Source organism: Podarcis pityusensis (genome assembly GCF_964106645.2).
Source record: "Podarcis pityusensis genome assembly, chromosome: 13".
Lineage (NCBI taxonomy): Eukaryota > Metazoa > Chordata > Lepidosauria > Squamata > Lacertidae > Podarcis > Podarcis pityusensis.
This window is the reverse complement of record NC_138038.1, coordinates 54,965,362-54,986,111: the sequence shown is the minus strand read 5'-3', so window position 1 is coordinate 54,986,111 and position 20,750 is coordinate 54,965,362. Positions and strand designations below refer to the sequence as shown.

The following is a 20,750-nucleotide window of genomic DNA, read 5'->3' as shown; positions in this document are numbered from 1 at the left end:
AAGCACCCCTGGGAGTCGGCTCCTCTGCCTTCAAGGGGTGAAGTCAAACTGCCGGAAGGTTGCAGCACCTATATCTGTGGCTAGGGAGACATGTTTTATTGCAGCTGGGGAAGAGGAAGGTGTCCAGTTGATGTAGGAGTGCAAATATCCAGAGTGTGGGGATCAGGTGGGATTACTATGAGGAATTATAAAACATGCATCAAGCCGTTGTGTCCGCCATGAAAGCATGGCGTTGACTGGGTTCCATTCATGGACAATAATTTCTGATCAAATCCCACTGCATTTCTCTCTGCTTGACAAGTCACGTACACAGCCCAGCTGCCAGTTGCTTCATCAGGCATCCAGAGCCATAAAATATAGTAGGTAGCTTCTTTGATGTACCATATTTTTTGCTCTATAAGACTCAATTTTCCCTCCTAAAAAGTAAGGGGAAATGTGTGTGCGTCTTTTGGAGTGAATGCAGGCTGCGCAGCTATCCCAGAAGCCAGAACAGCAAGAGGGATCCCTCTTGTTGTTCTGGCTTCTGAGATTCAGAATATTTTTTTTCTTGTTTTCCTCCTCCAAAAACTAGGTGCGTCTTGTGGTCTGGTCCGTCTTATAGAGCGAAAAATACGGTAGTTTGTTAATCTTTAGATAGATCTTAAGGGCCAGGAAGAGTGTTCACAAAGAGATGGTAAATACTACCCATCCTTCCTTCCTTTATTGCTGTTTATGACCTCCGGAGTTTCCTTTTATTTACTCTGAATTACATATCATGCTCAAGTAGGAAATTAGTTCTTTGTAGTTTGAATCTTTAACTTTGTCCCACGTGGGGGTTTTGAAATGCTCAGAAGAAATCTGACTGGTTCTTACAAACACTGTGTAAAAAGCTCTTTTGTGAATAAAATGACCTGGACCGAGGGGTGGACAGGAATTATTATTATACGTACCCCGCCCAGAGTCTTGCTGGTCAAGCCTTTGTGTATATTCTATTAAGGTAAAGGTAAAGGGACCCCTGACCGTTAGGTCCAGTCGTGGCCGACTCTGGGGTTGCAGCGCTCATCTCGCTTTATTGGCTGAGGGAGCCGGCATACAGCTTCCGGGTCATGTGACCAGCAGGACTAAGCCGCTTCTGGCGAACCAGAGCAGCGCACGGAAACGCTGTTTACCTTCCCGCCGGAGCAGTACCTGTTTATCTACTTGCACTTTGACGTGCTTTTGAACTGCTAGGTGGGCAGGAGCAGGGACCGAGCAACGGGAGCTCACCCCGTCATGGGGATTCGAACCGCCGACCTTCTGATGGGCAAGCCCTAGGCTCTCTGGTTTAATTCACAGCGCTACCCGCATCCCTTATATTCTATTAATCAGAGTCTAATCCTTCCTTTGCTTTGGGAGCGCCACAGTTGAGCTGCTGCAGATGCACCATGCCATTTCTTCTCTCTGCGCTCCTCCCGGTGGTCATTTCTTCTCTATTCGTTGCTATGGACTTGGCTGCCCGTCTCCAGGCACTGAGATCTTCTGAAAGGGATTCCCACACGGCGGGGTTGATGTTGCCAGTCTTCATGTCACATTTACAGACAGCTTTGTAATGCAGAGTTGGGCTTCCAGTGATGCCTGGTGCTGGGACCCAGCTCACCATGGAGCACATCCTTGGAGATCCTGCCATCTTCCATTCTGTTGTCCAAGCCAGCATGGATGTTGCTGAGACAGGAGTGCACACTAATAAGACCATGCATGGTTCTCACCCCTCTCCTCAATTAACCCCCGCAAGGACCCTGTGAGGGTAGGCTGAGAGGCAGCGATCAGCCCCCAAGGTCACCCAGTGAGTTTATTGTATCAGGAGGGAATTAGCTTACTAAAGGTAGTGCAGTGGTACCTTGGTTCTCAAACTTAATCCATTCCGGAAGTCTGTTCCAAAACTAAAGTGTTCCAAAACCAAGGCGCTCTTTCCCATAGAAAGTAATGCAGTACGGATTAATACATTCCAGACTTTTAAAAACAAGCCCTAAAACAGAAATTTAACATGAATTTTACTATCTAACGAGACCATTTATCCATAAAATGAAAGCAATAAACAATGTACTGCAGTCACACAATCAATCAGTATCTGAACTGGGTTCCACATAGTCATAAAAAAAAAGAGCCACAAAAACACAAAATAAATAGCAGAAAAGACCTCAGCGCAACATTCAAAATGGAGCATGTTCGGCTTCTGGAAAAAGTTCACAAATTGGAACACTTACTTCCGGGTTTGCAGTGTTTGGGTTCCAAGTTGTTTGAGTACCAAGGCATTTGAGAACCAAGGGACTACTGTAAATAGAATTAATAAGAGAGTTTAAACAGGGAGAAGAGTTAAAAGCTGTGGCTGAGCCCCAGCACCTGCACTCAGCTATGTGGAGCTTGCGGCCGTGTGGTGAAGAACGATGCACCTCTGAGCCCACACAGCACACCAGGAATACGCTCTCCTCCAGGCCGTGCTTCAGCTCCAGAGTTCAGCCTTAGGGCAGGTGATGCAGCAGCAGAGAATGCCTCTGAGCATACCTAGAATGCCTTTCCCTCAGCCTTGCCCAGTGTGGCATGCTTGGTGTGCTTTGAGGCTTGCAGGTTCCTTCTCTGGGTTTCACTTCCGCCTTCGAAGGTGACAGCTCTCTTGCAAGGCAGGAGTGGTGCTATGAATGTTTGGGTGTGGGCATTTCCAGCTCTGCCGGCCTGGCTGTGTGCACTGCCTGGGCGTGTGGCAAGGGAGGGGAGGCCTGTGGGTGCTCCTTGCATTTTTAAGTGGGGCTGGAGGGTCCCAATCCCGAGGGGTGAAGACCAGGAGCCTCTCGTCACTGCTGCATTATCTCACACATGATGAAGCGGCCCCTGAGCCACGAAACCTCCTCCTGCAAAAACAAACATGTTAAGTGGCCACCGCGACACTCCCGTCTCTTTCTCCTGGAGCAGGATAACCCGGAAGTTGCTCCTCCTGAAATTATTAAACAAGTGGAACTGGCTGCAGGCAAGATATATCCGCTGCTGGATATTGCTCAAGGCAGCCTTTCCAGTTTGCAAAACGCTCCACGCCATCTAATTCGCTATTGACCCTGCAGGCCATTGTTTTACGGATATATGGAAATTTCAGCTCAAAGAACATAGAACTGCTACACAGGGGGAACGAACTAATCAGCTGAGAGTCCTTAGGGGCCAAAGCTCCAAAGGGGATGATTTAATACCTGTTTGGTCTTTTTTTCCCCCCATTTGTAAGCAAGAAGGAACACAGTCGAGGACCACCCCCTTCAACCTATGAACAAATCTGGCTTTGGGCATTTGGATACTTTTACCGTGGTACCTCAGGTTAAGAACTTAATTTGTTCTAGAGGTTTGTTCCTAACCTGAAACTGTTCTTAACCTGAAGCACCACTTTAGCTAACGGGGTCTCCCACTGCCGCTGCTCCGCCGCTGCACGATTTCTGTTCTTATCCTGAAGCAAATTTCTTAACCTGGGATAGCAGAGTCTGTAACCTGAAGCGTATGTAACCCAAGGTACCACTGTATTGCCATTCCCTTGGTATAACAGGCTACCTTGCCTTGTAACCATGTCTTGTTTAATCATTATGCCTATGCTATACATAGTTCCAGTCGCTACTTTCCACACAATCACACGCCTGTGGTTTATTCCCCCCCCCCATTTTATTTCATGCCTGCTTTTGCAGATGTGGGAAGCTGATTTTGGGCACCCATCTGTCTCGGGAGACAATGGAGGAGTGCGCCTTCACCGGGGATGAAGCCAAACTGTTGGAAGGTTGCAGCATTTACTGGGGCTGTAGACACCGATACATGAGACGAGTTTTTATTGCAGCAGGGGCAGATGAAGTTGCCCAGTTACACTGCTGCAGAGGGACCACCGCCTTTCTTCTCTCTGCGCTCCCCTTAAGTCATCATTCCCACTCCCCCACCCCAAAAAATATTGCTGCTAAAATGCCTTTTTATTTAAGCTTTGCACATATATTAAAAAAAGCAGAGACATCACCTTGCCAACAAAGGTCCGTCTAGTTCAAGCTATGGTTTTTCCATTAGCGATGTATGGAAATGAGAGCTGGACCATAAAGAAGGCTGATCGCCAAAGAATGGATGCTTTGAATTGTGGTGCTGGAGGAGACTCTTGAGTGTCCCATGGACTGCAAGAAGATCAAACCTCTCCATTCTTAAGGAAATCAGCCCTGAGTGCTCACTGGAAGGACAGATCCTGAAGCTGAGGCTCCAATACTTTGGACACCTCATGAGCAGAGAAGACTCCCTGGAAAAGACCCTGATGTTGGGAAAGATGGAGGGCGCAAGGAGAAGGGGACGACAGAGGATGAGATGGTGGGACAGTGTTCTCAAAGCTACCAGCATGAGTTTGAGCAAACTGCGGGAGGCAGTGGAAGACAGGAGTGCCTGGCGTGCTCTGGTCCAGGGGGTCACGAAGAGTCGGACACGACTAAACGACTAAACAACACATATATATTTATATACATGCAGGAGCAAATAAGACTGTTGGTGCACATTTTTTTTTTAAAAAGGTAACTGCCTCCCCATACGGCAAGCCGCCTTGAGCATTGTTTTAACTGTGGAAAGGCGCATACAAATAAAATGATGATGCTAAAATGGTGCCCACCAGAAAAACGTGCTGCTGTGCCAAAGTGAAGAACCCAGCCATGTTGCCTGAAACATCCCTGCGTGCAGGTCAGGATTAGGCCTCCAAGGCCTTGTGTGACACACACCTGCGGAGGTTGTCTCTTGGTTGGCACACAGTCACGTGCTGGACAAGAACCATAGAATTGCAGTAACCTAAGCAAGACCACCTACCTCTCACCTTCGTTCGAGCTTCAGCAAGACTAACGCCATCTTGTTGCTGGCCGACACCATGGTCACATGTTATTCTCACTGTAATCGCGCTGAAACGCAGGCTGAAAAGGGGACAGAGAAAGAGCAAACCACAAAGGGTAAAGGAAAGTTTTGTGAGCATGCAAGGGCACAGCATACACAAAGGGGAAGAAAGAGGAAATGCCGAGGTTAGCTGAGGCATGCAAACATCTACCTTTGTGGTTAAAGCTGGAGGTAGGACTGTGTGTAAACAATACGATGACTATAAAAACAGTGTACAACAAAGATCGGGGTTCAGCCTCTGACTGCTTTCTTGGTCGCTTGCTGTAACCTTTCCTGCTCCTGCAAGAAATAAAACTTTGCGTTTTATTCTTGGGTGATGTTCTTCGGAGCTGGTGAGTAAAGGACTAGGCTGTGCAGGGGACCTTAAGGTAAAGGTAAAGGGACCCCTGACCATTAGGTCCAGTCATGGCTGACTCTGGGGTTGCGTCACTCATCTCGCTTTACCAGCCGAGGGAGCCGGCATACAGCTTCCGGGTCATGTGGCCAGCAGGACTAAGCCGCTTCTGGTGAACCAGAGCAGCCATGGAAACGCCGTTTACCTTCCCGCCGGAGTGGTACCTATTTATCTACTTGCACTTTGAGGTGCTTTCAAACTGCTAGGTCGGCAGGAGCAGGGACCGAGCAATGGGAGCTCACCCCGTCGTGTCGATTCGAACTGCTGACCTTCTGATCGGCAAATCCTAGGCTCTGTGGTTTAACCCACAGCGCCACCCGTGTCCCTGCAGGGGATCTTAGGGGAGGCAAAAGGGAACCTGGGGGTCATCTAGTCCAACCCCTGCAATGCATGAATCACATCTGGACGGGTCCCTCTTTTGGCCTGACCCAGCTGCTGTCCTCCGTTCTTGCGTCCACGAAGGAAACAGGGAGCTCTCCAACAGGGGGGCGGGAAGCGGGGCGGCCCCAGGAGGGCACACTTTGCCAAGGCCCGCTTGCGCTAACTCCTCGGGGGGTGGTCCAGCCTGGATACCCAAGAGGAGACGGGCTGCGAGGCTCAAAGGGAGCGAGGAGAGCCGAGGGGAGCGGGCGGGCCGAACGCCCCCTCTCCGGCCCTTCGTTGCGCCCCAGCGGAACCAGCCCCGAGCCCCCCCCCCGCCACCCCCTTGTCGCAACCTCCCAGCCCCGCGGCGCCTCGCCTTGCGGGAATCCTCCGCCCCCTGGGGGCCGGGCCAGGCGTCAGATTCGCTTTCGCTTTCGTGCAGTGACGCTCCCCGCCCCACATCTCGGGGGCGACCTCCGGGGGAAGGGCAAGCGGGGAGGACCCTCAGCCCAGCTGCCGCTCCGAGGTAGGGGCTTCTTCGCGGGCGGGCGGCAAGCTGCCAGCCAGTCGGGAGTCGCCCCCCAGATATGGGGTTCGGGCGGCGGCCTTTGGCGCTGAGACCTTCGGAGGGTTAGGGGCGGGCGGAGTGGGTCGGGGGGCGGTCCTTCTCTCCCTGGATCCCGGGGAAGGGGAGGTCATGCTGGTCGCAAGGGCCTCGATGAGAGCTGGGCAAGGGCGTCCCCGCCGGCGCCAGGAGTCTCCTGGGGACCCAGAAGTCCTGCCCCCTAACCCCCACTCCCGTTGGAAAGAGCCGCCCTCCCCCCCACTTCTGGCTCGCACCCATCGCTTCATGGGCGTTGTAAAAACCGGGGGTCGCCTGTGAGGCTCATCCCACGGAGAGTGGCGCTTTCAACGCCGTGTGTGGGTTTCCCCGTGGTTGTGGCTGTGCGCTCCTGTGCGCGCCTTCCTACCTAGCGCACTTACGGACGTGCGCTTCTTGTACAGAGCCTCGGTTTCCTTACATCAGGCGCAAGGGCTCCTTCTCCTGCCTCCTGGGGACACCCCGATCCGGGGAGCCCCCTCTCACCCCAGCCTCCTAGCGGGAGGAAAGGGGGGAGCCCCAGCAGGGCTCTCCAGGTGTTGCTGGACTGCCGCTCCCTCCCTTGCAGGGAATTCAAAGGTCCAGCCATATCTGGTGTTTGCAGAACTTTTGTCCCGAGAGGACTGGGCAAAGTCAGGGAGGGGGGAGGGTGTCATTGGATCCGAGCCACAATACAGACTCTGCTGTGCCTTAGTGAATGGTGATCCGCTCCACTGTCAAACTGCTCTTACTGTCAGAAAGTTCTTCCTGATGTTTACGCTGCAATTGCCTTTCTTGTAACTGAAGTCAGGCTTGCTTCATTTCCCATTTGGCAGCCCTTGAGATGTTTGAAGATGGCTACCATATCTCCTCTCAGTCTCCTCTTTTCCAGGCTAAACATACCCAGGTCCCTCAACCGCTTCTCATCAGGCTTGGTTTCTAGACCTTTGATCATCTTGGCAGCCCTTCTCTGCATACCTTCCACCTTGTCAACATCCTCCTTAAATTGTGCTGCCCTGGACTTCTGATGATGCAGCCTAGAATCACATTCGTCTTTTTTTGCTGCTGCATCACAGCGTTGACTCATATTGAGCTTGTGGTTTACTAAAACCCCTGCATCCTTTTCACAGTGCTCTCTCTCTCTCTCTCTCTCTCTCTCTCTCTCTCTCTCCCTTCAAGGCAACCTCCCTGCAGCAGGGACCACCCCTCCATGGCTGCCAAGGCCCCGTCCCTCTCCGAAGCCCTCACCAGCGGCTTCCTGACCTGCACCATCTGCCTGGAGCGCCTCCGCCGCCCCAAGATCCTGCCCTGCCTGCACAGCTACTGCCAGGAGTGCCTGCGGAAGTTGGCAGGAGGCCGGAAGGAGCTTCAGTGCCCCGAGTGCCGTGAGCGGGTGGCCCTCCCACAGGGGGGCGTGGGTGCTCTCCGGACCAACTTCTTCATCAACGGCCTGCTGGACCTGGTCCACCCCACAGGGGAGGCAGAGCTCACCTGCAGCCTCTGCCCGCTCATCGGCCAGGAGGCCGGCCGGCCGGCCGTCTCCCGCTGCCTGGACTGCGCCGATGACATGTGCCGGGACTGCGCCAGCGGGCACCGCTGCTCCCGCCTCACCCACCTCCACCGCGTGGTGGCCATGAAGGACTACCTCTCCGGAGAGCACGACGAGGAGATCCGGAAGCGCCAGGCGCTGCAGTGCAAGGAGCACACCGGCGAGGAGCTGCGCTTCTTCTGCACGCCTTGTGCCGTCGTCCTCTGCCGGGAGTGCCGGCTGGGGGCCCACCTCCAGCACCCTTGCCTGCCCCTGGCTGAGGCGGCCCAGGCCCGCCGGCCGGTCATCGTGGAGCTCCTGGCCGGGGTGGAGGAGACGGTGCAGGTCATCCGGGCGGGGAGGGCCAGCCTGGAGAGGGAGGCTGCGCAGCTGCAGGTGCGCGAGGCTAGCATCCGGGATGCGGTGGAGCAGGCATGCTCGCGGGCGGTGCAGCGGCTGCTGGCGCAGCAGGAGGAGGTCCTGGCCCAGCTGGCGGACTACGTGAAGGAGCGGCAGAAGGCCTGCCAGGCCCTCTGCTCCGATCTGGAGTTCCAAGAGCAGGTGGCCTCCAGCACCGTGGCCTTTGCCCAGAAGGTGCTGAGTCTGGGGAGGGAGGTGGAGATCGTCTCCCTGGAGCAGGTCATCTGTGAGCGTCTCAGGCATCTGCAGGGCTTCTCCTGGGAGCCACTGGCCACCCGCCTGCCCTGCCTGGAGGTCGACGCTGAGATCGAGGGCAGCGGCCCCCGCCTGTTCCACCTGGAGTTCCGGGAGGAGAGCCCCACTGGAGTGCCGGAGGGCCCCAAGGAGGAGGCCACAATAGGGGCGAAGAAGAAGACCCACCTGCCCTGCCTGGAGGTCAACGCTGAGATCCCCACTGGAGTACCGGAGGGCCCCAAGGAGGAGGCCACAAAAGGGGCAAAGAAGAAGAGGAGGAAGCAACAGCAGCAAGTGCCGCCTGCCAAGGAGGGATCCCAGAAGACTGCGCCTCCTCCCAAGGTCCCGGAAGCCCCCCTTCTGACACCCAAGCCTCTCTTCTCGTGTAGCTTCTGGGTCAAGACCCCCAGCGACAAGAAGCGTCCTCAGGTCACAGGGCTCTGCCCCTTTGGCTCTGGAGAGCTTCTGGTGGCCGATGAGCAAAACCAGAAGCTGAAGCGCTTCTCCCTGCAAGGGGAGTTCAAGGGCACTGTCCCCATCCCCAGTGGCGTGGCCCCGGTCAGCGTGGCCACCGTGGGCAGCAAGGTGGCCTTCACAGCCGGCTCCTGCCTCTACCTCCTGAACGGCGAAGGTGGCCTGGTGTGGCAGAAGGCCCTGCGAAGGGGGCAGGCCAGCCATGCCGTGGTGGGGCTGGGGGGAGACCGTATGGCAGTGTGCGTGGCTGGGCAGTTGGAGGTGTACGACCTGGAGGGGCGGCTGCTGGAGAAGATTGTGCCCGAGGGAAGTGGGGAGAGATGCCTCGTCTTCCTGGCCAACCACAAGGGCGGCTTTGTGGGCTCGGACTGGTACCGCCGCAGCGTGATCCTGTTCACCAGGACGGGGCAGCTGGTGGCCGAGTGCTCTGAGGAGCAGCTGGGTGAGTGCCAGCCGGGGGCCGTTTGTGCCGATGCCACGGGCATCATCTACGTGGTCTTGAGGGAGCTGAACAAGGTGGTGGCCTTCTCCCCCAGCGGGGAGGAGTTGGGGGCGTTCCTCACTGCCGAGAACAGCATCGACCGACCGCGGGTGGTCACGGTGGCTAGGGACGGGCGCTTTGCCGTGGCTCTCAGCAACGGCACTGTCCACATCTTCCGGATCAGGTATTAGGGCAAGTGAGACAGAGGAAGGGCAGGGTGTGTGTGTGTGTTGAAAGCTGTATGTCCCAGAGTTAATGACCCAAGGCAGACTGGTGTGACCAAGGTGAGCTATGGTGTGTGTAGGAGAGTAAAAGCAACACTTCCTCCCGCCTGCCCATCTGTCTGGATTGGGTCAGCTCCCAGAGTTGTGCTTTACTTACCTGGGGTTGTTGTTCCCAAGGGCGGCCACCAGAGGGCAATGTGGAAATGATAGAACCTGGCATAGATCGCCTAACTGCCAAAGTTTACCTTCCTTTTGTTCTCCCGGGTAAATCAGGGCATTAAAATGTCCAGAGGATGTGAGGAATGATAATGCTGCTTTTTTCACCAAAAATCCAAAAGACTGCAACAGCTAGATATCGGCAGGCAGCAGCAGAGACCTGCTTACACTTAGATTTAGACCAGCTTGCGGTCAGGATGCTCGTAAATGGGACGGCTTGCGGCTGGAATACGGTTTTTTGTATACTTCAGCAGGTATAGAACTTGTTTAGTCAGGATGTGGCTTTGTCTCTTGAGTCAATGTGTAAAAGCATAGAAGTAAAGGCAAAGGGACCCCTGACCATTAGGTCCAGTCGTGGCCGACTCGGGTTGCGGCGCTCATCTCGCTTTATTGGTGGTTTAACCCACAGGGCCACCCGCGTCCCTAAAAGCATAGAAAGCATGGACCAAATAAGGAGAAAGGTAAACAGGAGGGGTGGTCCTCGAAATCAGAGTGATGGGAGATGTCGACAAAGGCGGGGATTTTAGTAGGGAAATTAGGCGGTCGTGATGGGCTGTAAACCTTGCAGTACCCAGCCAGTGGGGAGACAAGGGAGGGAACCTGCGCTTCAGGTATAGGGAATATAAGCTTATGCTTTGTCAATTTTGGGTGTGCCTGCTTTGGACACCCGCTCTTGCAAGGACATACTGTATTCAATAAACTCTCTGCTTTTTCACCAATTTTATTCAGATTATGGGATTAAGGGTTTTAGGAGCCACTTTTTAAAAACTTCTGACAGAGGAGGACCCCTCTGACAAGATGGTGGGCATCATAACCTTTCCAAAGTGCCTTTTCTGCTCTCAGGAGGAAACTCGGGGCTTGGCCAGGTGTTTTGCAAAAGGGTGGCAGAATCCATTACGCAGGAGGGCTCTCGGATTTGGTCTGCTGGTGTGGCCAGCTTCCAGCTGCTAAATGAGGCATAACACAACACAACAGTGTGTGTGTAATTGGAGCGCGAATCTGAGAGTGTGGGGCACGATATTAAGCCTGAACGTTATATTTATTTGCACCCCAAGGAGACCATCACTGAGTGGGGATCCCGTCTGTGCCTTCCGCAACAATCTGACAGAAGAACATGCTTTGTGATCACCATCCATCTCTCTTTTTCTATGAATATCATTCAATAATAAAACAAACGTGTATATTTGCATCTTTGCAAGAGAGGACAATTGTATATGAGCTGAAATAAAAGAGTCTGGATAAAAAACTTCCTGCAGTTCTGATATTTTTGTCCTGGGATGCTTTCAGGTGGGAACTTAATATGTAAAAGGGCCACAGAAAAATCCTGTATGAGAGGCATAAACTCCACAGCAAACAGCTGCCTGGGAACCCCCCCCCCCCCCCATTTTTGAACATGCAGAAACTCCACTGGGAGCAGCCAGAGAGTCTGGGAGCAGGAGCTCACCTGTTCAGAAATGGGGCAGAATCTCACCATACAGCATATTGGAAACAACAATGAGCAGATATTTGTTTCATTCATTAATTTAGCACCCCAAAGCGATTTACAATATAACAACTAAAAGAATTGCAAATATGGAAGCTCTTCATATATATATATATATATATATATATATATATATATGAACAGTTTCAAACAACAATGTCTAAAATCAGTCTGATTCCAATGCTGATACCGGCTGGAATTGTTGCAGGAATTTATGTATAGGTTGGGGTGGGGGTTGCCCCTCCAGCAGATATCATGCACTATCAAAATCAGCACAATCACTTTTGTGACTTGTCCCCACAAAACACTTCATCAAAGTTTCTTTCTGCAGGAATCGTAGCCAGGATCCTGGAGGAGACTGCGGCCCCTGAAAGAAATATTCTGCCCCAACCCAAGTGGGAGTCTTTAAGCCGCCCCCAGGAGACTCTGGGCTGATGTTGCTTCGATACAGCCTGAGGAGAAGGCTGTTGACGGCTCCTAGTGTTGCAGGAATTTATGTATAGGTTGGGGGGGTTGCCCCTCCAGCAGATATCCTGCACCTGCAGCCCACTACCAAAACCAGCACAATCGCTTTTGTGACTTTTGTGACTTGTCCCCACAAAACACTTCATCACAGTTTCTTCCTGTCTATTCAAAGGGCCTCTGCTGCACGATACCAAATGTAAGAATTCACTGATAAATGTCTCTATGTACTGGCTCACTGGGAAAACTTCAGAAATTCCTATAGACAGGTGAGCTCAGCCTCTCAGCAGCCCCTCTGCCTGAGTTATAATTCCTGGCCTCCTGATACCTGAGTGCCAGACAGGTAGCCATTCCAGAAATAACAAACCCAGATGAAGACAAAAGGGTGGGATGAACTGGGCTGGAAAACAGGGAAATGTGAATATCTCTTTTCTTACACTTGATGGGTGTTTGGTAGAGGGCAAGGAGAATCATGGGGCAGGGTCCAGGATGCTCAGATTCCTGCCACCAGACCTCCCTTTCATGATGTAACCGTGATGTATGAGTGATGTATTAGTATGTTTCCAAGCACAATTCAAAGTGTTGGTGTTGACCTTTAAAGCCCTAAATGGCCCAGTATACCTGAAGGAGCTTCTCCACCCACATCGTTCTGCTCGGACACTGAGGTCCAGCGCCGAGGGCCTTCTGGCGGTTCCCTCATTGTGAGAAGCAAAGCTACAGGGAACCAGGCAGAGGGCCTTCTCAGTAGTGGCGCCTGCCCTGTGGAACGCCCTCTCACCAGATGCCAAAGAGATAAATAACTGCCAAACTTTTAGAAGACATCTGAAAGCAGCCCTGTTTAGGGAAGCGTTTAACGTTTAATAGGTTATTGTATTCCCAGGGGAACTGAAGGAGGCAGTGGTGCGCCCGCTCTTAAAGAAAACATCATTAGATCCCTTAGATCTATCCAATTACCACCCGGTTTCGAATCTTCCATTCCTGGGTAAGGTGATTGAGAGAGCGGTTGCTGAACAGCTTGGTAGGTTTCTGGATGAAACATCGGCTCTGGATCCATTCCAGTCCGGCTTCCGCGCTGGTCATGGGACCGAGACGGCTCTGGTCGCCCTAACAGATGATCTCCGCAGGCAGCTGGATCGAGGCGGGTCGGGGCTGCTGATTCTTCTAGACCTGTCAGCAGCCTTCGACATGGTCGATCACGAACTCCTGGACCACCGCCTTGCCGACGTGGGGATCCAGGGCACAGTCCTTCAATGGCTGCACTCGTTTCTCTCTGGTCAGGAACAGAGGGTGGCGCTTGGGGGGGAATTGTCATCGTGCCACTCCTTGGTGTGTGGAGTGCCTCAGGGTGCGATTCTCTCCCCGATGCTTTTTAACATCTTTATGTGCCCCCTCGCCCAGCTTGTCCGGAGTTTTGGGCTGGGCTGCCCATCAGTATGCTGATGACACCCAACTCTATCTGTTGATGGATGGCCATCCTGACTCGGCCCCAGACACACTGACCAGATGTTTGGAAGCTGTGGCTGGATGGTTACACAGGAGCCGGTTGAAGTTAAATCCTTCGAAGACAGAGGTCCTCTGGCTGGGACGGGACAATATGGGATTGAGGAGGCAACTCCCATCTCTTGCGGGGGCGCAATTAGTGCCAGCACCGTCCGTTAAGAGTTTGGGTGTAATCTTCAATACCTCCCTCTCTATGGAGGCGCAGATTACAGCTATAACAAAGGCGGCATTTTTTCATCTCCGCCAAGCTAAGCAGTTGGCTCCTTACCTCTCTCGCCCTGACCTAGCCACTGTGATCCTCGCAACGGTCACCTCCAGACTGGATTATTGTAACTCGCTCTCCGTGGGGCTGCCCTTGAGACTGACCCAGAAACTCCAGCGGGTGCAGAATGCCGTGGCGAGACTCCTTATGGGGTCTTCGCTGCGAGATCACATTCATCCGGTACTATACCAGCTGCACTGGCTCCCGGTGGAGTACAGGATCAGGTTTAAGGTGCTGGTTTTAACCTTTAAAGCCCTATACGGCCTAGGACCCTCGTACCTACGGGACGGCCTCTCCTGGTATGCCCCACAGAAGAACTTACGGTCTGCAAATAAAAACATCCTGAAGATCCCAGGCCACAGAGAGGTTAGGTTGGCCTCAACTAGAGCCAGGGCTTTCTCGGCTGCGGCTCCAATCTGGTGGAACGCTCTGTCACAAGAGACTAGGGCCCTGCGGGACTTGACATCTTTCTGCAGGGCTTGCAAGACAGAGCTGTTCCACCAGGCCTTTGGTCAGGGCGCAGCCTGACTCCCTCCTCTGGCAACCTGCACAGAATTTTGCTTAATGGTTGCCATCAATTTGATTTTAATTAATTTTTATAATGAAAGGTTTTTAGAATGTTGGATTATTTTGATTGTTGTTAGCCGCCCTGAGCCCAGCTTCGGCTGGGGAGGGCGGGGTATAAATGAAAATTATTATTATTATTTATTATTAGTGTTTTGTTGGAAGCCACCCAGAGTGGCTGGGGAAACCCAGCCAGATGGGCGGGGTATAAATATATTATTATTATTATTATTATTATTATTATTATTTATTCATTTGTAAGCAAGAAGGAACACAGTCGAGGACCCCCCCCTCCTTCAACCTAGGAACAAATCTGGCTTTGGGCATTTGGATGTTTTTATTGACATTCCTTTGGAATAACAGGCTACCTTGCCTTGTAACCATGTCTTGTTTAATTATTATGTCTATGCTATACATAGTTCCAGTCGCTACTTTCCACACAATCACATGCCTGTGGTTTATCTCCCCCCCGCCCCAATTTTATTTCATGCCTGCTTTTGAAGATGTGGGAAGCTGATTTGGGGATGAAGCCAAACTGTTGGAAGGTTGCAGCATTTACTGGGTCTGTAGACACTGATACATGAGATGAGTTTTATTGCAGCAGGGGCAGATGAGGGCGTCCAGTTACGCTGCTGCAGAGGGACCACCGCCTTTCTTCTCTCTGCGCTCCCCTTAGGTCGTCATTTCCACTCCCCACCCCCAAAAATATTGCTGCTAAAATGCCTTTTTATTTATGCTTTGCGCATATATATTTATGTACAGGCAGGGGCAAATAAGACTGTTGGTGTACATTACAAAAATAATAATTGGTAACTGCCTCCCCATACGGTTAGCCACCTTGAGCATTGTTTTAAGTCTTCATTTCCACTCCACCACCCCCAAAAATATTGTGGCTAAAATGTCTTTTTATTTAAGCTGTGCACATATATATATATAAAAAGCAGAGACATCACCTTGCCAACAAAGGTCCGTATAGTTCAAGCTCTGGTTTTCCCAGTAGTGATGTATGGAAGTGAGAGCTGGACCATAGAGAAGGCAGATGGCCGAAGAATTGATGCTTTTGAATTCTGGTGCTGGAGGAGACTCTTGAGAGTCCCATGGACTGCAAGAAGATCAAACCTCTCCATTCTGAAGGAAATGAGCCCTGAGTGCTCACTGGAAGGAGATAACTTAGATAACTCCGCGGGCGGGGTGGTCCAGCCTGGATGCCCCAAGAGGAGACGGGCTGCGAGGCTCAAAGGGAGCGAGGAGAGCCGAGGGGAGCGGGCGGGCAGGACGCCCCCTCTCAGCCCTTTGGCCCCCCAGCGGAGCCATCCCCGAGGCCTCCCGCGACCCCCTTGTCACAACCTTCCAGTCCCGCAGCACCTTGCGCAGAGGTGCCCAAACGTTTTTTCAAAGAGAGCCAGATTTGATGAAGTGCACATGCGTGAGGGCCGACCAAAGCTTTCTTTACGGTTTTACCCCAATGTTGTTGAACTTTTTTGTTGATTCAAGTTGTTGAGCTTTTAGGCGGGGTTTTACCCCAGTAAATAAACTAGGCGCCGTATTAAACCTTTGGACTTTGAACATACCTGCCCTTGCGGAATCCTCCGCCCCCTGGGAGCCGAACCTAGCACCAGATTCGCTTTCGCTTTCGCTTTCGTGCAGTGACGCTCCACGCCCCACGTCTCGGGGGCGACCTCCGGGGGAAGGACAAGCGGGGAGGACCCTCAGCCCAGCTGCCGCTCCGAGGTAGGGGCTCCTTCGCGGGCAGGCGGGCAAGCTGCCAGCCAGTCGGGAGTCGCCCCCCAGATATGGGGTTCGGGGGGCGAACTTTGGCCCGGAGACCTTCGGAGGGTTAGGGTCCGCCGGGGTGGGTCGGGGGGCGGTCCTTCTCTCCCTGGATCCCGGGGAAGGGGAGGTCATGCTGGTCGCAAGGGCCTCGATGAGAGCTGGGCAAGGGCGTCCCCGCCGGCGCCAGGAGTCTCCTGGGGATCCAGATGTCCTGCCCCCTAACCCCCACTCCCGTTGGACGTGTTGTAAAAACCGGGGGTCGCCTGTGAGGCTCAACCCACGGAGAGTGGCGCTTTCAACCCCGTGTGTGGGTTTCCCCGTGTTTGTGGCTGTGCGCTCCTGTGCGCGCCTTCCTACCTAGCGCACTTACGGATGTGCGCTTCTTGTACAGAGCCTCGGTTTCCTTACATCAGGCGCAAGGGCTCCTTCTCCTGCCTCCTGGGGACACCCCGATCCGGGGAGCCCCCTCTCACTCCAGGTGTTGCTGGACTGCCGCTCCCTCCCTTGCAGGGAATTCAAAAGTCCAGCCATATCTGGTGTTTGCAGAACTTTTGTCCCGAGAGGACTGGGCAAAGTCAGGGAGGGGGGAGGGTGTCCTTGGCTCCGAGCCACAATATAGACTCTGCTGTGCCTTAGTGAATGGTGATCTGCTCCACTGTCAAACTGCTCTTACTGTCAGAAAGTTCTTGCTGATGTTTACGCTGCAATGTCCTTTCTTGTAACTGAGGTCAGGCTTGCTTCATTTCCCATGTGGCAGCCCTTGAGATGTTTGAAGATAGCTACCATATCTCCTCTCAGTCTCCTCTTTTCCAGGCTAAACATACCCAGGTACCCCAACCGCTTCTCATCAGGCTTAGTTTCCAGACCCTTGATCATCTTGGCAGCCCTTCTCTGCATACCTTCCACCTTGTCAATACATTGGTACCTGGGGTTACAGACGCTTCAGGTTACAAACTCCGCTAACCCAGAAATATTACCTCCGGTTAAGAACTTAGCTTCAGGATGAGAACAGAAATTGTGCTCTGGTGGCACAGCAGCAGTGGGAGGCCCCATTAGCTAAAGTGGTGCTTCAGGTTAAGAACAGTTTCAGGTTAAGTACAGACCTCCAGAACGAATTAAGTACTTAACCCGAGGTACCACTTTATCCTCCTTAAATTGTGCTGCCCTGGACTTCTGATGATGCAGCCTAGAATCACAGTCGTCTTTTTTTGCTGCTGCATCACAGCGTTGACTCATATTGAGCTTGTGGTTTACTAAAACCCCTGCATCCTTTTCACAGTGCTCTCTCTCTCTCTCTCTCTCTCTCTCTCCCTTCAAGGCAACCTCCCTGCAGCAGGGACCACCCCACCATGGCTGCCAAGGCCCCGTCCCTCTCCGAAGCCCTCACCAGCGGCTTCCTGACCTGCACCATCTGCCTGGAGCGCCTCCGCCGCCCCAAGATCCTGCCCTGCCTGCACAGCTACTGCCAGGAGTGCCTGCGGAAGTTGGCAGGAGGCCGGAAGGAGCTTCAGTGCCCCGAGTGCCGTGAGCGGGTGGCCCTCCCACAGGGGGGCGTGGGTGCTCTCCGGACCAACTTCTTCATCAACGGCCTGCTGGACCTGGTCCACCCCACAGGGGAGGCAGAGCCCACCTGCAGCCTCTGCCCGCTCATCGGCCAGGAGCCTGGCCGGCCGGCCGTCTCCCACTGCCTGGACTGCGCCGACGACATGTGCCGGGACTGCGCCCGTGGGCACCGCTGCTCCCGCCTCACTCACCTCCACCACGTGGTGGCCATGGAGGACTACCTCTCCGGGGAGCACGACGAGGAGATCCGGAAGCGCCAGGCGCTGCAGTGCAAGGAGCACACCGGCGAGGAGCTGCGCTTCTTCTGCACGCCTTGTGCCGTCGTCCTCTGCCGGGAGTGCCGGCTGGGGGCCCACCTCCAGCACCCTTGCCTGCCCCTGGCTGAGGCGGCCCAGGCCCGCCGGCCGGTCATCGTGGAGCTCCTGGCCGGGGTGGAGGAGACGGTGCAGGTCATCCGGGCGGGGAGGGCCAGCCTGGAGAGGGAGGCTGCGCAGCTGCAGGTGCGCGAGGCTAGCATCCGGGATGCGGTGGAGCAGGCGTGCTCGCGGGCGGTGCAGCGGCTGCTGGCGCAGCAGGAGGAGGTCCTGGCCCAGCTGGCGGACTACGTGAAGGAGCGGCAGAAGGCCTGCCAGGCCCTCTGCTCCGATCTGGAGTTCCAAGAGCAGGTGGCCTCCAGCACCGTGGCCTTTGCCCAGAAGGTGCTGGGCCTGGGGAGGGAGGTGGAGATCGTCTCCCTGGAGCAGGTCATCTGTGAGCGTCTCAGGCATCTGCAGGGCTTCTCCTGGGAGCCGCTGGCCACCCGCCTGCCTTGCCTGGAGGTCAACGCTGAGATCGAGGGCAGCTGCCCCCGCCTGTTCCACCTGGAGTTCCGGGAGGAGAGCCCCACTGGAGTGCCTGAGGGCCCCAAGGAGGAGGCCACAAATGGGGCCAAGAAGAAGACCCACCTGCCAGAGGGCCCCAAGGAGGAGGCCACAAATGGGGCCAAGAACAAGACCCACCTGCCAGAGGGCCCCAAGGAGGAGGCCACAAATGGGGCCAAGAAGAAGACCCACCTGCCAGAGGGCCCCCAGGAGGCAGCCACAAAAGGGGCGAAGAAGAAGAGGAGGAAGCAACAGCAGCAAGTGCCGCCTGCCAAGGAGGGATCCCAGATAACCACCCTCATCCTCAGGGGCTGCCAGCAAGCCGTAGCCCCTGTGCCTCCTCCCAAGGTCCCAGAAACCCCCCTTCTGACACCCAAGCCTCTCTTCTCGTGTAGCTTCTGCGTCACGATCCCCAGCGACCAGAAGTGCCCCTTGGTCACAGGGCTCTGCCCCTTTGGCTCTGGAGAGCTGCTGGTGGCCGACAATCAAAACCAGAATCTGAAGCGCTTCTCCCTGCAGGGGGAGTTCAAGGGTACTGTCCCCGTCCCCAGTGGCGTGGCCCCAGTCAGCTTGGCCACCGTGGGCAGCAAGGTGGCCTTCACGGCTGGCTCCTGCCTCTACCTCCTGAACGGTGAAGGTGGCCTGGTATGGCAGAAGGCCCTGGGGCAGGGGCAGGCCAACCATGCAGTGGCAGCACTGGGGGGAGACCGTGTGGCAGTGTGTGTGGCTGGGCAGTTGGAGGTGTACGACCTGGAGGGGCGACTGCTGGAGAAGATTGTGCCTGAGGACAGTGCAGAGAGGTGCCTTGTCTTCCTGGCCAACCACAAGGACGGCTTTGTAGGCTCCGACTGGTACCGCCGCAGTGTGGTCCTGTTCACCAGGACGGGGCAGCTGGTGGCCGAGTGCTCTGAGGAGCAGCTGGGCGAGTGCCAGCCGGGGGCCGTTTGTGCCGACATCATGGGCATCATTTACGTGGTCTTGCGGGAGCTGAACGAGGTGGTGGCCTTCTCCCCCAGTGGGAAGAAGTTGGGGGCGTTCCTCACTGCCGAGAACAGCATCGACCGACCGCGAGTGGTCACAGTGGCTAGGGAGGGGCGCTTTGCCGTGGCTCTGAGCGACGGCACCATCCACATCTTCCGGATCAGGTATCAGGGCAAGTGAGACAGAGGAAGGGCAAGGGAGGGGGGTTAAAAGCTGTATGTCCCAGTGTTAATGACCCAAGGCAGACTGGTGTTCCCATGGTCACACAGGGTGAGCAATGGTGTGTGTAGGAGACTAAAAGCATGGCTTTACTTTGTATCTCTTTTGTGATCACCATTCCTCTCTTTCCCCCCTATAAATATCATTCAATAATAAAACAAACGTGTATATTTGCATCTTTGCAAGAGAGGACAATTGTATATGAGCTGAAATAAAGAGTCTGGATAAAAAACTTCCTGCAGTTCTGATATTTTTGTCCTGGGATGCTTTCAGATGGGAACTTAATATGTAAAAGGGCCACAGAAACATCCTGTATGAGAAGCATAAACTCCACAGCAAACAGCTGCCTGGGAATCCCCCCCCCCTTTCTGAACATGCAGAAACTGCACTGGGAGCAGCCAGAGAGTCTAGGAGCAGGAGCTCACCTGTTCAGAAATGGGGCAGAATCTCACCATAGAGCATATTGGAAACAACAATGAGCAGATATTTGTTTCATTCATTTGGCACCCCAAAGCGATTTACAATGTATTATAACAACTAAATGAATTGCAAATATGGAAACTCTTCTTATATATATGAGAACAGCTTCAAACAACAATGTCTAAAATCAGTCGGATTCCAATGCTGATACTGGCTGGAATTGTTGCAGGAATATATGGATAGGTGGGGGGGGGGTTGCCCCTCCAGCAGATATCCTGGGGTCAGCCTCTTTTCTTTTTGGCCTTACGCCTGCCCCCGGCCGGCCGGCCATTGTCCTCCCTGGCTGAGGGCAGGTCAAAGGCTAGCTCAAGCAGGTGGGTGGCACCTGCCCAGGTGAGCCTTGCTCGGTGCCGCAAACCGGGCCCACCTGTGGGGAAGGGAGGGCGGATATTGCGGGCACACGCGCTAAACCCTGTCTGTGGTGCCTATCCCTTTCCCCAAATGATGAGACAAGAGACAGGAGTATGAGTTCAAATTGGCCACAACTTTGTTGAGCTTCAGAAGCGGGGAACTTGGCACAGGCCTTGGCAGGGAACCCTCTCAGCCCGCCTGGCTGAGGATATGCAGGCAGTTGAGGCCCAGTGAGAGGGGACTGCAAAGCGCAAACTTACACAGCATGCCCTTCCACTGACCTTGTCCAGGGAGTTTGACCTATATGCCGCTGCTCTAGGGCCAGGGACTCCCGGTTTGCCCTTTAACGGGCCCTGCACGCGCCGCCGCATGGGGAGGGAGCATGAATGCATCCCCCTGACTTGATGTTAGACTAAAGGCTACCTTGCCAAGGCCTAAAAACCGCCAC

At 54.1% G+C, this 20,750-nt stretch overlaps 1 protein-coding gene, 1 long non-coding RNA gene and 1 pseudogene across 6 annotated transcripts; 2 read left to right on the top strand and 1 right to left on the bottom strand.

The window, feature by feature from the left end:
- Nucleotides 1-537: 537 nt before the first annotated feature.
- Nucleotides 538-4,859, bottom strand: LOC308461738. Its single transcript, XR_013978962.1, has 3 exons — nt 4,810-4,859; nt 1,856-2,864; nt 538-1,680 (listed from the first exon to the last, which is right to left on the bottom strand). It is a non-coding gene; the product is annotated as an uncharacterized lncRNA (long non-coding RNA).
- A 275-nt stretch (nt 4,860-5,134) lies between these two features.
- On the top strand, nt 5,135-19,571 carry LOC308461737 (E3 ubiquitin-protein ligase TRIM56-like). Of its 4 annotated transcripts, none has more exons than XM_080978859.1 (3): nt 6,035-6,173; nt 7,407-9,603; nt 19,466-19,571. In XM_080978859.1, the coding sequence occupies exon 2, from the start codon at nt 7,438-7,440 to the stop codon at nt 9,553-9,555; it is 2,118 nt and encodes a 705-aa protein (XP_080834985.1). In that variant the 5' UTR covers nt 6,035-6,173; nt 7,407-7,437; the 3' UTR covers nt 9,556-9,603; nt 19,466-19,571. The 4 variants fall into 4 exon arrangements, with proteins under 4 accessions (XP_080834984.1, XP_080834985.1, XP_080834986.1 ...); XM_080978860.1 differs by lacking the exon at nt 19,466-19,571 and adding an exon at nt 10,860-11,066 and having other exon boundaries at nt 7,407-9,325; XM_080978858.1 differs by lacking the exons at nt 6,035-6,173; nt 19,466-19,571 and adding an exon at nt 5,135-5,222 and having other exon boundaries at nt 7,407-10,526.
- Nucleotides 15,712-19,468, top strand: LOC308461736 (E3 ubiquitin-protein ligase TRIM56 pseudogene; annotated as a pseudogene). The gene is made up of 2 exons (XR_013991530.1): nt 15,712-15,806; nt 17,167-19,468. The product of XR_013991530.1 is annotated as an E3 ubiquitin-protein ligase TRIM56 pseudogene (transcript).
- Nucleotides 19,572-20,750: the final 1,179 nt, after the last annotated feature.

Bases quoted from the DNA above. Each gene is read 5' to 3' on its own strand.
- LOC308461737 (XM_080978859.1), top strand. From the start codon at position 7,438: ATGGCTGCCAAGGCCCCGTCCCTCTCCGAAGCCCTCACCAGCGGCTTC.